We start from the raw sequence: 14,139 nt of genomic DNA, 5'->3' as shown, positions 1-14,139 counted from the left end.
TTAAAAAAATAAAAATTTAAAGAATTAAAAGAAAACCAAAAAACCAATACGGATGAACTTCATTCGTATAAATCATACTGATGAACTTTATCCGTATGCTTTATACGGATGAACTTCATACTTATAGATCAACTTTATTCGTATAATTTATACAAATCAAGTTAATTTGTATGTGAAAAATTGCTTACGGATCACCACTCAACCAGGAAAAGCAATTTAAAAAGGAACAACGAACTAAAAGCATTTTGGACATTAATCAAAAATACTGGTACATCTAACAATACCATACAATAAAAAGATGGTTGCTAAACTACAAAACAGGCCCAATTTTCCAAAGGCAGATAAAATGAGCCACACCATCAAATAAACAAAAGCCAATTAACCAACAAAAAAAATACATCGAACCTTGTCATAATTTTCATCAAATAAGTTCAAGCAAAAATTGTTAAAAAAAAAGAAGCATATCGATAATTTACATTAAATCAAAATCATTTATAAACATAAATGATATTAAAAATTATTTATAAGAGTACTTGTAATATTTATCTTATTTATATTTTTATGAATTATAATTAAAAATAATATCTTTTATATAATAGGGCATTTTGATGATTATAGCTTTTATTTCCAAGAAAACATATTGCCAACAAAACAAATGTTTTAATTATTTTTAGGAATATCGAAAAGATTCCCATGAATTTTAACATTAACCAAATGTTTTCTATAATGTTATTCCCATGTATATCTTTTTCAAGAATGTTATGTTCAAAAAAATTTATATATAATTAGAAACAAACGTCCGAATAGATGGGGATTGTATAAACATAACACAAACAACTAAAGTCCTAGATGATGTTGTAATATGGTCATATAGAAGTTCATAAGGCAATTGAATTAGAAGGATTAGAGAAGGAATATCTACTAATCAAGTATGCTATAGTACATATGCATTCCTCATCTCAAAATTGTAATGGGATATTGGCTTTGAAACATGCTGGCTTAGGCAACATTCATTCAAGAGATGTTGGATTTCCCTCTCCATCATGATGAGTGGTGTTATCCTGTGCGAGAGTGTGGCCTGCCCTATATATGACACGGAGAAGATTGCATATATAGTCTAGTTCAGATTGCAAACGAAAGGCAACAGCATTTCTACCAGCAATTGAAGAAATTGTACAACAAATTATTGGCATGGCAATTGACAAGAATTCTGACGAGACAAATTCATGAGATGGGATCTGGCAAGAGACAGAATGGAATAGCCACTATGAATTTTTTATGTTGTCCGTGTCGCATGCATCTAATTATACATTGGAGGGAAATGTGGCAGTTTTACAATATTATGGTGTGATGGTTTTAAAAATAGTTGCAAAGTTTGCTCCTGGCTGGCATTGAAGTAGTTTTGTTATTGCCGCAAAATGATTTTTCTAGTGGTTTTAACTGTCATCACTTTAACATATAATTGCTGCAAAATGTTTATTAATTTTTGTTGTAGTGCTGCATGCAATCCCATAATCTCCTGAAGGAAGATTTTGGCCACCTATTGGGTTGTAAAAGGATTTCAAAGAGGAATGAAATAGGCGTACTTCGTCAATATAAGAAGTGCTTAATTACCAAAGAAAAAAGAACTAAGTGCTTAAAATTAAATGATATATATCCATGCTTAACTCTTCAGGTAGCGAATTTTATATAGTATCCAAACTTTTGTCTATTTTATGCTTATTACCTTCCTCCTTATCCTTTTTTTTTTTTTACATCAAATTATAGGTTGCTATATTGTAAGTGCCGTGTTTCTTATGGATGTTATAAATTTTAAATTTAAGAAACTTATGCTCTCAAAACAAATCTATTTCTTTTTTTCCTTGTATCTGCTCCTTCAAGCTGCTGTTGCTCAGTTTGTGTTGCATGTCATTCACGTTGCTTATGCTGTAGCCTGTGGGGTTCAGGTATGTGTGTGTGTATATATATATATATATATATATATATATATATATATATTACAAGGGCTAGATATATACACTGCCTAGTATTCTTCATAGGTACTTTGGAGATAAATTTGGAAATGGATATCTTATTTTTTATTAAATAAATAGTTCCTTGTGTTTGAACTAAGGCAGGAGGATATCTTATCTTTGAAATGGATTTGAGATTGAGCTTTATCTGTTTCTTCTTTCCCACATCCTTTTCCTTCAATTTGTGAATTATTATTTTTTGTTTCTTAAACTATGGAAATTATTGATAGTCACTCTGAAGTCATATCATCTTCCTGCTTGGTTGCATCTTAGTGCTGATTGCACTAAATATTTGACATATTTGCCTGAATAAAAATGTGTGATCTATGTATTTATTTTGGATAATTTAATTTGTAAAGAATAATTTAAAATTTTTCTATAGCATCCTTCTTTTTTGTTTCAAGACCGGAACTTTTTTTAATAATCACACAAAAAAAAAGATGTTCACTACTAGACTAGATCGCGAGCTCCTCAATAGTACACACAAATTACATCAAGATTGCGTTTTAATAAATTACAGACGACTTTTCTGTTAGTAATACCAACAACAAATTAAAGTGAATTTAGCCATTGATAAAACTACAATAGGCTTTGTCGTATTTATCTATCAACTATGAGTTATTGATTGTTTTTTTGGTTGAGCACCATTATTATCGACGGTTTTTCTGACAGTAATTTAACTGGTATTACACTGAACTTAGCTCACTGAATTAAGAATAAAGGTTAGGTGAGTTAATTTTTTCAACTTATAAAATTAATAAACTTTTTTTTTTAATTTTAGTAGGCTTAACCTATTATAATTAAAATAAGAGTTACATTGAATAAATGCACTGTAATGAATAATGAATATTATACTGGACTAAGTCCACTGTAACTATTAACCTAAATCATCACACCCTCACTCCGTCACACCCTCACTCGGCCCTATGATCATAGGCACTTTGCCCTTACATCAAGATTATCCAGTATTGACATGACCTGAGGCAGGATCTCTTCCGGCTAATACATTTATTTCTTAAATAAAATATTGATTATATATATATATATATATATATATATATATATATATATATGTATAGAGAGAGAGAGAGAGAGAATATTAGATACATTCCATATATAATAATACATTTTCAATAAGGGTCATGGAGGATTAATAGAAAAATATTACAGGAGGATACAATGTTAATCACTCGTCTGTAAATGATTTGCATCTGAACTGGCCAATCTTAGCTATATGTTGTTACGGGAGATGTTACTGATGCCATTAGAAGTTGGTTAACAGAGAAGCAATTAGTTAAGTCTTAGTTTCAATTAAGAGCTAAGTTATGTACCCAATATTTGGTATAAATAATAGATCTTAAGATTATTTTCTGAGTTCAAGTTGGATATAGCTTTAGTTTTTTTGTCATGATTTTGATGGTCGCTGAGAGTTGTTGCCTCAACCTTTTCTGTTGTTGGTTTTAAATTTTAATTCTGTTTGGTGAGTACATGCTGAGCAATTTTTCAAATCAATTAGCTCTGATTTTTTCTTATTTTTTAGCTTATGAAAAAATAAATTTCAATTTTTTTCTTATTTTTTTCCTATCCAATTAAATAATCAAAGAGTCGAATATTGAACTAAAATATGATACAAATGAAAAAATATTATTAAAAATCTTATACTATAATGATCAGATACTTGGTCTTGGTTAGTATAACATTTTTTTATAAGAAAAAAGTTGAGCTATAACTATAAATATTATAAAAAAAATATTTTAATCATATTGATAAAAAAAAAGTTGATATATATTATCAGTAAATCATATAATAAATATTTTTTAATTCATAAAAATTAAAGACAAATACGTATGAGAGGGTTATAACTTATAACAATATCCTTGAATACCTTAATATATCATAAATATATTTTATTATATTGTTAGTGTAAATGCATACTAATAATTTATTCTCCGTTCGTTAAAAGAAAAAAAAAAAGTGACACGAAGTACGAACGACAATCCTAACACCCAAAGGTAAATAAATGACCTTTTATTCAGTGAAATATTGAAGTAGCTAGAAATACTTTGATTGAGTTCAATTTTTATATATCATAAATAAATTATGACAAGAGGAAATATGTATTCGACCAAAATTGTATATAAACAATTTGATTAAGCGTTTACTCAATAAAACTATTTGATTTATTTACAAACTTGAATATGAAGTTTACTTAAATATATCTAAAAAAATTATTTTGTGGGCAAAAGGTTTTTTTAATGGAGCACAAAAGATAATTCAATCATTATAAAATCGAGAAGTCTAACTCAAGAATAGAAGGTAAGTTATTATAAAAAAAAAATTACACTATCATTCATTCTTACGAATAAAAAAGTTATTATAAAATCAAGAGAATTATTAAATCATTAACACGTCCATAAAAAAAAGTAAGCAACCAATAATAACTATAATCGTGATTCAATTTTAATAAAGTCCATTACAATTTAAACATTGAATTGCTTATTCACCTGCTTCTTGATCCAGATAGCTTATTTAGTTTATATATTATTTCTTCCGTTCTAAAATAAATATTGTCTTAAATTATTTTACACATATTATAAAAAATAATAAATTAATGAAGAAAAATAATAATTTTAAAAAAATAGTCTTATTATTAATATTATATTAAATAACTAACATAACACTTATTAAAGATTTTAGTAAATAAAAATAATTAATATTATAATAAAAAACTAACCTAACACTTATTTACAGAGGAAATAAGTCGCAATTTAAACTTAAAACAACTCCTGGTTATCTAATAACACACGAACTGTTTATTAATTTTCATTAAAACTGCTGTATATAAGACGACAGATGAGAGGAACTTCACATCACAACTCCACGTCCATAAACGCCGCATAATAAATTAATTGCATGTGATATAAAAGAAAATACTTTTATTATTTTATTTTTCGAGTATCGTGGATCATTTACAGTCGCAAAATTTTATTAATATATAATAGCAAATCACCACATACAACAAACAATTTAGCATGAATCTGAGGCACTGTTTTTATTTTATTTAATTTTTTTTATCTCCTGAGACAATGACTTTCTCATATTAACATTTTGCTAATTGGCAGGTGTCACATTGTCTTTTGACACAAATTATGCTATCCAATGGCTCAAACACACGTCTTTAACTCTAACAAATAGAAAAAAGAGTAAACAGAGTTTGAATATTCTTTTCAATTGTTGGATTTGTACTTTGAAAAAGTGCATATTCTTGTGTGTCTTAGAAATGCCGACTGGAATGGGTTCTATGATTAGAGGTTCATATCATTATTTATTTTAGTTGTGCTTTGACGTACACTTTTTTTTTTGTACTGTACAAACTACAGATATAAATTTGTGTAAAGGCAACAATAAAGTATTGGCTTAGGCGAAAATTGAATTATTATTGGGCTTTAAACCTTCTTGGATTGTGTCCGTGGGATTGGACCTTGCTGCCGAAGGGTCAATTTGAGACAATTTTTTTATTTGTATGAATATAACATCAATATTTAAGAAGTAAAAGAAAATAATTATACCAGATTTATTTTAAAATATGTGTGAAATGAAATTTTTTATTTGATATATATTTGTTATCATGTTTGTCTGTATTTTTAAATTTTTTTTATTTAAAATGGTTTCTTTATTATATATTAACGTGTATGTTAGTGATGAAAGGAACTTTAATTTTAACAAAATACTAGACTACTAGTATAAAACTAAGGCTTGAGGGTATTTAGCATGGTATTACTGAATTAGTTTAGTGATATTAAACGGAAACTAAAAGAAATCAATTAGTAGTTTATTCTATTTTATTTTTGTTTGAGAGGATAATCCTATTTTATATGTACTTAATAAAGAGTGGCCGTAAAAAGAATGGAAATGAGGCTCACACAGGGATTTTTTATTTATCATTTCCAAAGTAATACTCTCATCCCATGAAATTAAATTAAGTTGTGTGTAAGACATAACTATATATAATTTTTTTTATCTGTAAGAATAAAAAATAATATCATATAATTTATACATCAGTGAATTGAGATAAATCTCTTTTACTAAAATATGCGTAGTCTAAAAACTGGATTACATATAAGTTTTAAGTTTTATATATAGCATAGTATAGCATAACAGGGATATCCACATGGCTGTAACGTAATAGGTTGATCTTACACGTGGTGGAGCCAAAGTAGTAACGGAAAGTCATGGGTTCAACGTCCACCACAACGCTGTGTGACAGTGCAGCACCATATCGCCGCTCATCAAAGCCACCACAAACCAAAGAAAAAAAAATATCTTGGATAGGGTTCCATCTTTAATATATTTAAATTCGTTTTTCTGATATGGTAGTATTTATCAAAAGTCCTAAAAGATTCAAGATTTTTGTTTTTCATTCAATATATAAATGTTTGTCTTTTTTTTTTCATCACATAACGTGCTTTATTTTTTGTTTTTCCTATTTTTTATTAGATATGTAAATTTTTTATTTTTCTTATTTTTCACTATGTAAATTGATGTGTATATTAACGTGGAAAATATTACTATGATTTTAATGTTTTTTATAAACATTTTTTTATGTGAAGCAGGGAATGGGATGGTGACACGAGTCATGTAGTGGCCCCCACGTGAGTTGCACGAGCCAAGGTAGTGGTCCCCACCTGAAAGGCGAAAAGACCGTGGAGTTTGTCCCATTCATGAGACGTGGGACCCACTTGCCACTTTTTTCTCCCGTCACTTTCCATTATTGGAAAAGATGGTGGGTCCCGCTTTCTCCACAAGATGCTTTGTTCTCGTGACGCGTGTCGCTTGAACCCAGCTGGCTGGACATGGCTTGGCTCCTACATGATCAATTTCTCGCGTGCATCCATCGCCATGCCCGACCCGATCACCATCATTTTCTCTCTTTTCTTTTTCACTCCTGTTTAGGTCACCTTAAACAAAGCTTTTATTTTCAACAAATAAAGAGGATTTCTATATTTTTTTACAAAATAAATAAAGGATTGTTAAACGTGTGTTTAAATTGTTTTTTTTAAAAAAAAAAGGAATCTAATTTTATTAGTTGAGTAAAGTGCGTGAATTATTATAAATTTTATTGATATTGTCTTTAATTTTAACAGATAAAAAATAATAAATTATTTAAATTTAATTAATGATTTTAACTTTGATTCTTAAATATGTAAATATTTATGTACAGAGTAAAAACATGATTAAAAATATAAAACTATATTACTTGTCACCTATAATAATGTTTCCAATAAATAAGATTGTATTTCGTGAAACATACACATGATTTTGTACCTAAAGAAAAATTAATTTGTTTATAAAATATATCATTATTTTTAATTGAAAATTCTGAGGAAACTAAATTTTATAAAAATTAAGCTAAAATAAAAATGTTATGGAATAATTCAAGATAATTAGAATAACTCCTCATTCCTTTTTTTCTCTAATTTTTTTCGTCCGAAACATACCTGAAGGAATTCCCATTATTTTAAGATAAATGTAGAAGCTAGTCAGAAAAAAGAAGAAAAAAGGGAACTGAAAAATGATGTTTCTATCATAAAGTGTTGAATTCCTTACCAAAAAAAACTAGAATGAGAGATTTCATCCTCGTGACCAAACCTATTAAGACACCTGGCTTTCTCGTTATTTTCCATTTGAGCATATCGTTTAGAATATGAGTCAACAGTGTAGTATGATAAGATTTAGAAAAATATTCAGTAGATCACGTCTTTATTAAAAAAAATAAAGATTCGTTGAATACTAGTGTTAATGTTGCCACTCCAACATATTGGGTGTTTACAAATATATTCTTTTAAGCCAATAAAATATTTGTATATTATTTTATTAGTGTTGGGGTTAGTGTTGCACTGTTAGCTGTTTGCATATATATATAATAGCTTTTTTATTCATAAGTCTATAGAAGCTATCTTTTTTTTACAACTTCTTTAATATTGTTGTGGATCAGAGATTGATGTAAAGTGTAGTAGATAGGAAGATAGCCATAAAGGGAAGGAGCGCATGAGGAATGGTTGAGTTGAAGCAAGGTAAAAGACTTGAAAACTTTTTGTGGTAAAGGGGACAAACGAAATGTGGGCATATATATGTGGTGGGACATATTACTGAGAAGGTATGACCTACATGATTTACAGTTAACATTCTAATTTACCATATATGTTTAATTGATCGAGCAGTGATTGTAACAGTACTAACACGTATGTATACTTTTATTATTAGTTAGAATTTATTAAAAAAAATGTATAAAATTATAAGCGTCAGTGTGATAAACAAGGAGTATAATCTATATAGTTGATGGATTTTAGTTAATAATAAAAGTATAGTTAAAAATGAAATGATTGCATTTATTATACGTGTATAATAATAAAAATTGGTGAATATGTACATATTAATTAATGTCAATAGTATAATTGTATAAAGAACAAAGGGCATGAAGTGAGTTGAGGTGACCTTCAAGTGGCACAAAAGGTCTGAGAGAGTCACGTGGGTTCCCAAATGAACTGAACTGAAATGAAATGCATCTTTTTCACAAGTATGTAAAGACCAACTTTTTCTCGTCGTATATGTATGGAGTGATGGAGTTGCCACTCATGTCATGCGACTGAAGTGATGCGAGTGTTATTGAATTAGATTGAGAAAAAAAAATAACTTTGTACGTTTAATTTATTGAGCTAACTATGTAATTAGTTTTAATGCAAATTCAATTCGATTTAAAGTGATTTAAAGTAGATCAAATTTTTAATTTTACATTTTTTTTATAGACAACAAATACTTCTTAAAATATACTAAAAAGTATGATAATACAATAAAGTATTATTAATGTGTAAGCCAATGGCTATTAGTCTAAAAGTAATACACTTGATTTGAAATTTATGCTGCTAAAGAGATGCACAATGCTCTTAACATAATCTTTAACTTTAATTAAGTCACAAATTAATTTATTTGATTTTAACTTTGTAAATAATATATACATTAATTTTAAAAAATTAAATTGAAAAATAAAATTAAAATACAAATCTAATTTTATGCGTCTCCCTCACATTTCTTTCTTATCCTTTAATGTATGATGTATCTCCCACACGTATTCTTTGCTTTTCATTGGAGTTACTTCAGTTCCATCTCTCACTTTTTATTTAATAACCACTTAAAAATACCCTTAAATTAATTTTAATAAAATAAGAAACTTTTAAAATAAACTTATTTTTAAATTAAACATTAAAAAAACTATATTTTAAAAAACTATAATATGACTATTGTTTTTAATTTTTTTGAAATTCACAACTAAAAACTACTCTTAAGTGGGTCTATATATATTGTTATTTTTTTTAATCCAGCATGTTAAAAGTTTGACATGACTATCATTGAATTCGAATAGGTGCCAAGTAACTACTCCATTAGAGTTGGAGTAATTCACTAGCAATTAATAATCTCTATTGTTATAACCAAAAAAACATCATGAGGCATCAGAGTTGGAACATAACGACGTTGAATAGGAATAATTGAAGAAAACAATTGAAATAATTGAATAGTGATTGACATATGTACAGTTATTGCAAGAAATAATTGAAAAAAAGACAATAATTAGTAAAAGGTTGATGCGCAGTCGTGTGTGACCTATGGCAAGTGGTAGTAGAGCTTGAGGGTCGATGGCGGCAAGCATTGCAAGAAAGAAAGCATAGCAGTGGAAAAGGGAAGAAAGGAATAGGAAATTAATGTAGTAGGATCTTAATTAAATATTTATATATCACTAACACTTGTTTTGATACCGGTAAAATGAAATTGTTCTGGAATGGTATCTCGGGATAAGTTAGTATGAAAACTTGTACATTAGTCGATCTAACCAGACATAATATAAACTTATAAATTGAATCCAAAAAAGTTGTGAATAATTTTTTTTAAAAGCAATCTGAGTAGATATTTAAATAAGTATATTTAGTTGTAAGTTAATGCATTTCTAAATAGAAATTTAAATATAAATACTATTTTTCATTCTTGAATCAATATATTTATTATTATTATTATTATGATTATTCAATCCTTAATTTTTCAATATTAAATTTAAGGAAAAAGTGGTGCTCTCATACTTTATCCTTAAATTTAATATTGAAAATTAAGAACTAAATAAAATTTGTATAATTTTGTGACTTTTTTCATTGTATTTTATTATACTTTTTGTATTTTCTATACATTGTTTGTTAAATCATAATCTAAAAGAAAAATACAAATATTGCATAATAGAAATATATGAGATATAAGAATAATTTTCAAATTAACATAGAATTAATAAATTTAAAATATATTCTTAACATTTTATTGATTCATGCATTGAATCATGTGAGATTATCACAATAACTATTTTTCAATATTTACACATTCCTAGATACATAATCAAATCTAGTAGCTAATTTGCCTTTTCTAAACAATGAGGTTTAAAAAAGTGAGATAATGAAGTGTTAATTAATTTTGACAAATATTATTAACATACTGTGTATTTTTTTTTGGGTACAAGTTAACATATTGTCTAACATATTCTTTTTTTTTTATACATTCTCCAATATTGATTAAAATTTATTATAAAATTATAAAATTTATTTAAAAATTTAATTTTTTGTAAGTCTCACTTTTTATTTAATGGGTCTTTATAATAATTTTATAATTTTTAATAAATTTTAACTAATAAAAAATAATATATTTAAAAAGTATTTTGCTAGCACACCTCATTATTTTTTTTTACTGTGTGAGATTTTATAAATTTGATTTACTTTATATGTTTAACTTCAACCGTTTGTTACTTGCATTGTGATCATGTCTTCTAACAAATTTAAATTCTAATTTAATCAAATAAAATATTTTTTATTTCTATTTTTTTTACAATTTTAGTATTCAATTCTTAAACTTACAGTTTTAACAATTTACATTAAATCAAATTGATTTAAAAACACCAATATGCGAAGCTAGAAACCTAAAAGCATCATGTTTTTGTTTTCTTCGCTCATCACCAAAGCGTAGACTTTTGGCAATACAGAAGTCAGAAGTCAGAAGTCAGAAGTAGAACGTGCAATTTTTTGGCTCTGCATTATTAATTTAGTTCACTTTTTCAATGTAACAGTAAAATCTGAGTTAAATAAGATTATTATAAGTTATAAAATCTGCTCTCCAGATATTTAAGACGACTTTATATTTGAAATTGAGAGTTGAACTTAAAATTAAATTAGAACAACTTTTATATCAATTCATGCCAAACAACGTATCATTAAACTAAATTTGAATAAAAATATAGATAACAATTTCTGAAAAAAAATCTAACAATTTTTCTTGGACCTTTTTGTTTTTTTTTTTTTACCTTTTCTTCACACAAAAACATCCTAAATAAGTTGAATCATTATAAGTAAGAATACTCACCATTAGAATATTTTACAAAGTTATGTATTCTAGATTTTAATCTAATTTTACTAATTAAATTGAAATAATTCTGTGTTACTTATCTACACCATCAAGAAAGCATTTATTTAAAACAATATCTATGCAAACAAATTATTATTTTCTTTTTATATCTTGATGTTTTAACTTTTGATGTTTTTTTTTTCAAAATAATTGATGTTTTAAAATTTTAATTTTAATTAATGTTTTTTTAAACATATTCTTATTTAATATTTATTAATAATATTTATTACTAGTAGGTATAAAAAAATTAAGGTATTAAATAAGAAAATTTTAGTTTAAATACACTAATTTTTAGTTCAATTAAATTTTTTTAATTTATGTTACAGTAATTTTAAACATTAAAAATATGAAATGAGATGTAAACTAAAATTGAACACAACTACAAATATCTAACAATTTTCCGTAAACCTTTTTACTCTTTTTCCAACATTTTCTTTCCACAGAATCAACGCACAAAAAGGAAAGAACTTTCAATACAAAAAGACAGAATCCAAGATGAAATCTTGTGGCAGTAATAATTCATTCATTTCATAACCTAAAACAAATAAATCTAAAAGCCACCTTCCAACAACGAAAACGGATAAGGCGGCACCGCATTCCCCTCCGCCGCCATTTCCCCAAAAAAAACCCCACGCCCCAAATACCCTCCTCCCATCGTCGGAACCGCCGGCGCCACCACCGTCAACGGCGCCGTCACGGCGCCACGATTGTACCCATGACAACCCTGTTCCCCCCAATACCCCGCCGCCAGAGGCGAACAAATATTATTATTATCGATTTCCAACCCTGTCTCCGGCGACGAAGACATGATATTATAATTACCTTCGTCTTCTTCGAACTCCGTCTTGATGCCGGAGGACGACGACGACGACGTCGTCGCTGCCGTCGTTGTTGGCGGCGGAATTAGGCGGCGCTTTTTCTCGCCCAGGTGTTTCTTTTCTCTTTCTCGGAGAATCCGAGAAAGAACCTGCGGGTCCTCGACAACCTTGGACAGAAAAGCCATCATTTGTTGTGGTCGTTTTTCTGTTGTCTCTAACCTCTTGTTCATTCCTTGAAGCTCTTCCTCCAACGCTTTTTGCTCCTCCTTCAACCTCGCTATCTCCATCACCATGGCTTCGTCGTCCAATTCCTCCACCTTCAACGGATGATGATGCGAATGCAAATTGAAATTGCTCCTCCCAGCTCCACCGTGCTTCCTCCGCGCGATGTTTCTCAACAAGTGCTTCTGTCCTCGCAGGAACCACTCATTTGCGAATTCCCACCGATCCGGATCCACCTTTCTGAAACCCTACAAAAAAAATTTGAAAAATTAAAATAGATTAAAATTAACCGAATTATGAAGAAATAACAAGGGATGCCCAGAAAGAAAATTCTGATTTTGGGAAGTGGGTTTGGGGCAAATTAGTAAAAAAAATCAGAAATTTGTAAGTGTTCTTAGTTCTCAGTACTGTCCTTCAATTAAAAAAATTTATAATTTTACATCCATAATCTATACTATTATCCCAAATATAAACTTATAATATGGATTATTATATAAGTTCTAGCTAGGGAATTATGTACAAGTTTTGTTCAAAACTTAAATTCCTAATTACTAAGCTATTTTTGGGAATGATTTATTTGTATTAAATGACAAGATAAATAATTGAAGTGAAAATTCAATCTTGATTAGAAAGTAATACCAAAAAACATTTTAGAAACAGCTTAAAAAAAATGTTCAATGTGTTGTTGATATCATTCTCAGTTGAAATTACAGTAATCTATGTTTATTTTAAGAAAAGTTTATATTAAAAGATAGTATATATTGAAACAAAACTTGAATGATAGTTAAGGAATAGAGCAAAAAAATAAAAATAGCTAAGCAATCTAGTGAAAGAAAAAGTGAGGTGAGTGATAATATTCTAACATAAGTGTTGAGTTGTCGAACGAAGCTGGAGAAGTTGTTGTGCTTGAAGAAAGCAGGGAGGAGGGAGTGAGAGAAGTCGAGGGGGTCGAGGACGATGAAGCTGTTGTTGGCTGGGCCCCACATGATGAGTTTATCGGTGGTGGGATCGTTCACCATGTTGTAGGTTTTTATGACAAACGGTGCGATCACGTTGTTGTTGTTAACGATGATGTTGTGTTCCATCATTCCATTAAGAGAAAAAAAAAAAGGAAGAAGAAGAAGAAGGAACAGTAAGGGATGGTGTGAGGGAAGTGTGAACGTGGGTGTCTGAGTTTTTCTCTGTCTGTCCGTGACAGAGAGTGAGAGTGAGTGAGAAAGAGAAAGAGAGAGAGAGAAAGTGTGTGAGGTTATTTTTTTTTATTTGGATGAGGGAGCACCGCGTATATAAAGGGGACGCATGTACAGTATCGGAGGGGGTACACGTGGCGAGCATCGGGAGGGGTTGCGATATTTGCTCCGGGATCGTGGTGGGACCTACGGGGGCCTCGCTTTGGTACACGTCACCTTTCGGATTTTCGGAGAGGGAGCCACGCTCCTTGATGGCGCGTGGGGTTATGAGAGGCGGTTGGCGGTGGTCCCCGCCCTCGGTTCAGGACAATTGCGAGTAAACGACAGGGTGTTTTTGGTCGAAAGTTGCGACTCAGGCAACTCTTTTGTGCTGGCTTTGTCACTTAATGTTTAAATACTCTGTTTTTT

General features: G+C 29.0%; 1 protein-coding gene across 1 annotated transcript; it reads right to left on the bottom strand.

Annotated features, from left to right (window-relative positions):
• Positions 1 to 11,887: 11,887 nt before the first annotated feature.
• On the bottom strand, positions 11,888 to 13,807 carry LOC114425474 (heat stress transcription factor C-1-like). The gene is made up of 2 exons (XM_028392410.1): positions 13,405 to 13,807; positions 11,888 to 12,789 (listed from the first exon to the last, which is right to left on the bottom strand). The coding sequence occupies exons 1-2, from the start codon at positions 13,627 to 13,629 to the stop codon at positions 12,052 to 12,054; spliced, it is 963 nt and encodes a 320-aa protein (XP_028248211.1). The 5' UTR covers positions 13,630 to 13,807; the 3' UTR covers positions 11,888 to 12,051.
• Between the last annotated feature and the right edge of the window lie 332 nt (positions 13,808 to 14,139).

Source organism: Glycine soja, chromosome 9, assembly GCF_004193775.1.
Source record: "Glycine soja cultivar W05 chromosome 9, ASM419377v2, whole genome shotgun sequence".
NCBI lineage: Eukaryota > Viridiplantae > Streptophyta > Magnoliopsida > Fabales > Fabaceae > Glycine > Glycine soja.
Note: the sequence above shows the minus strand (reverse complement) of the source record. Positions and strands in the feature narration are given on the sequence as shown.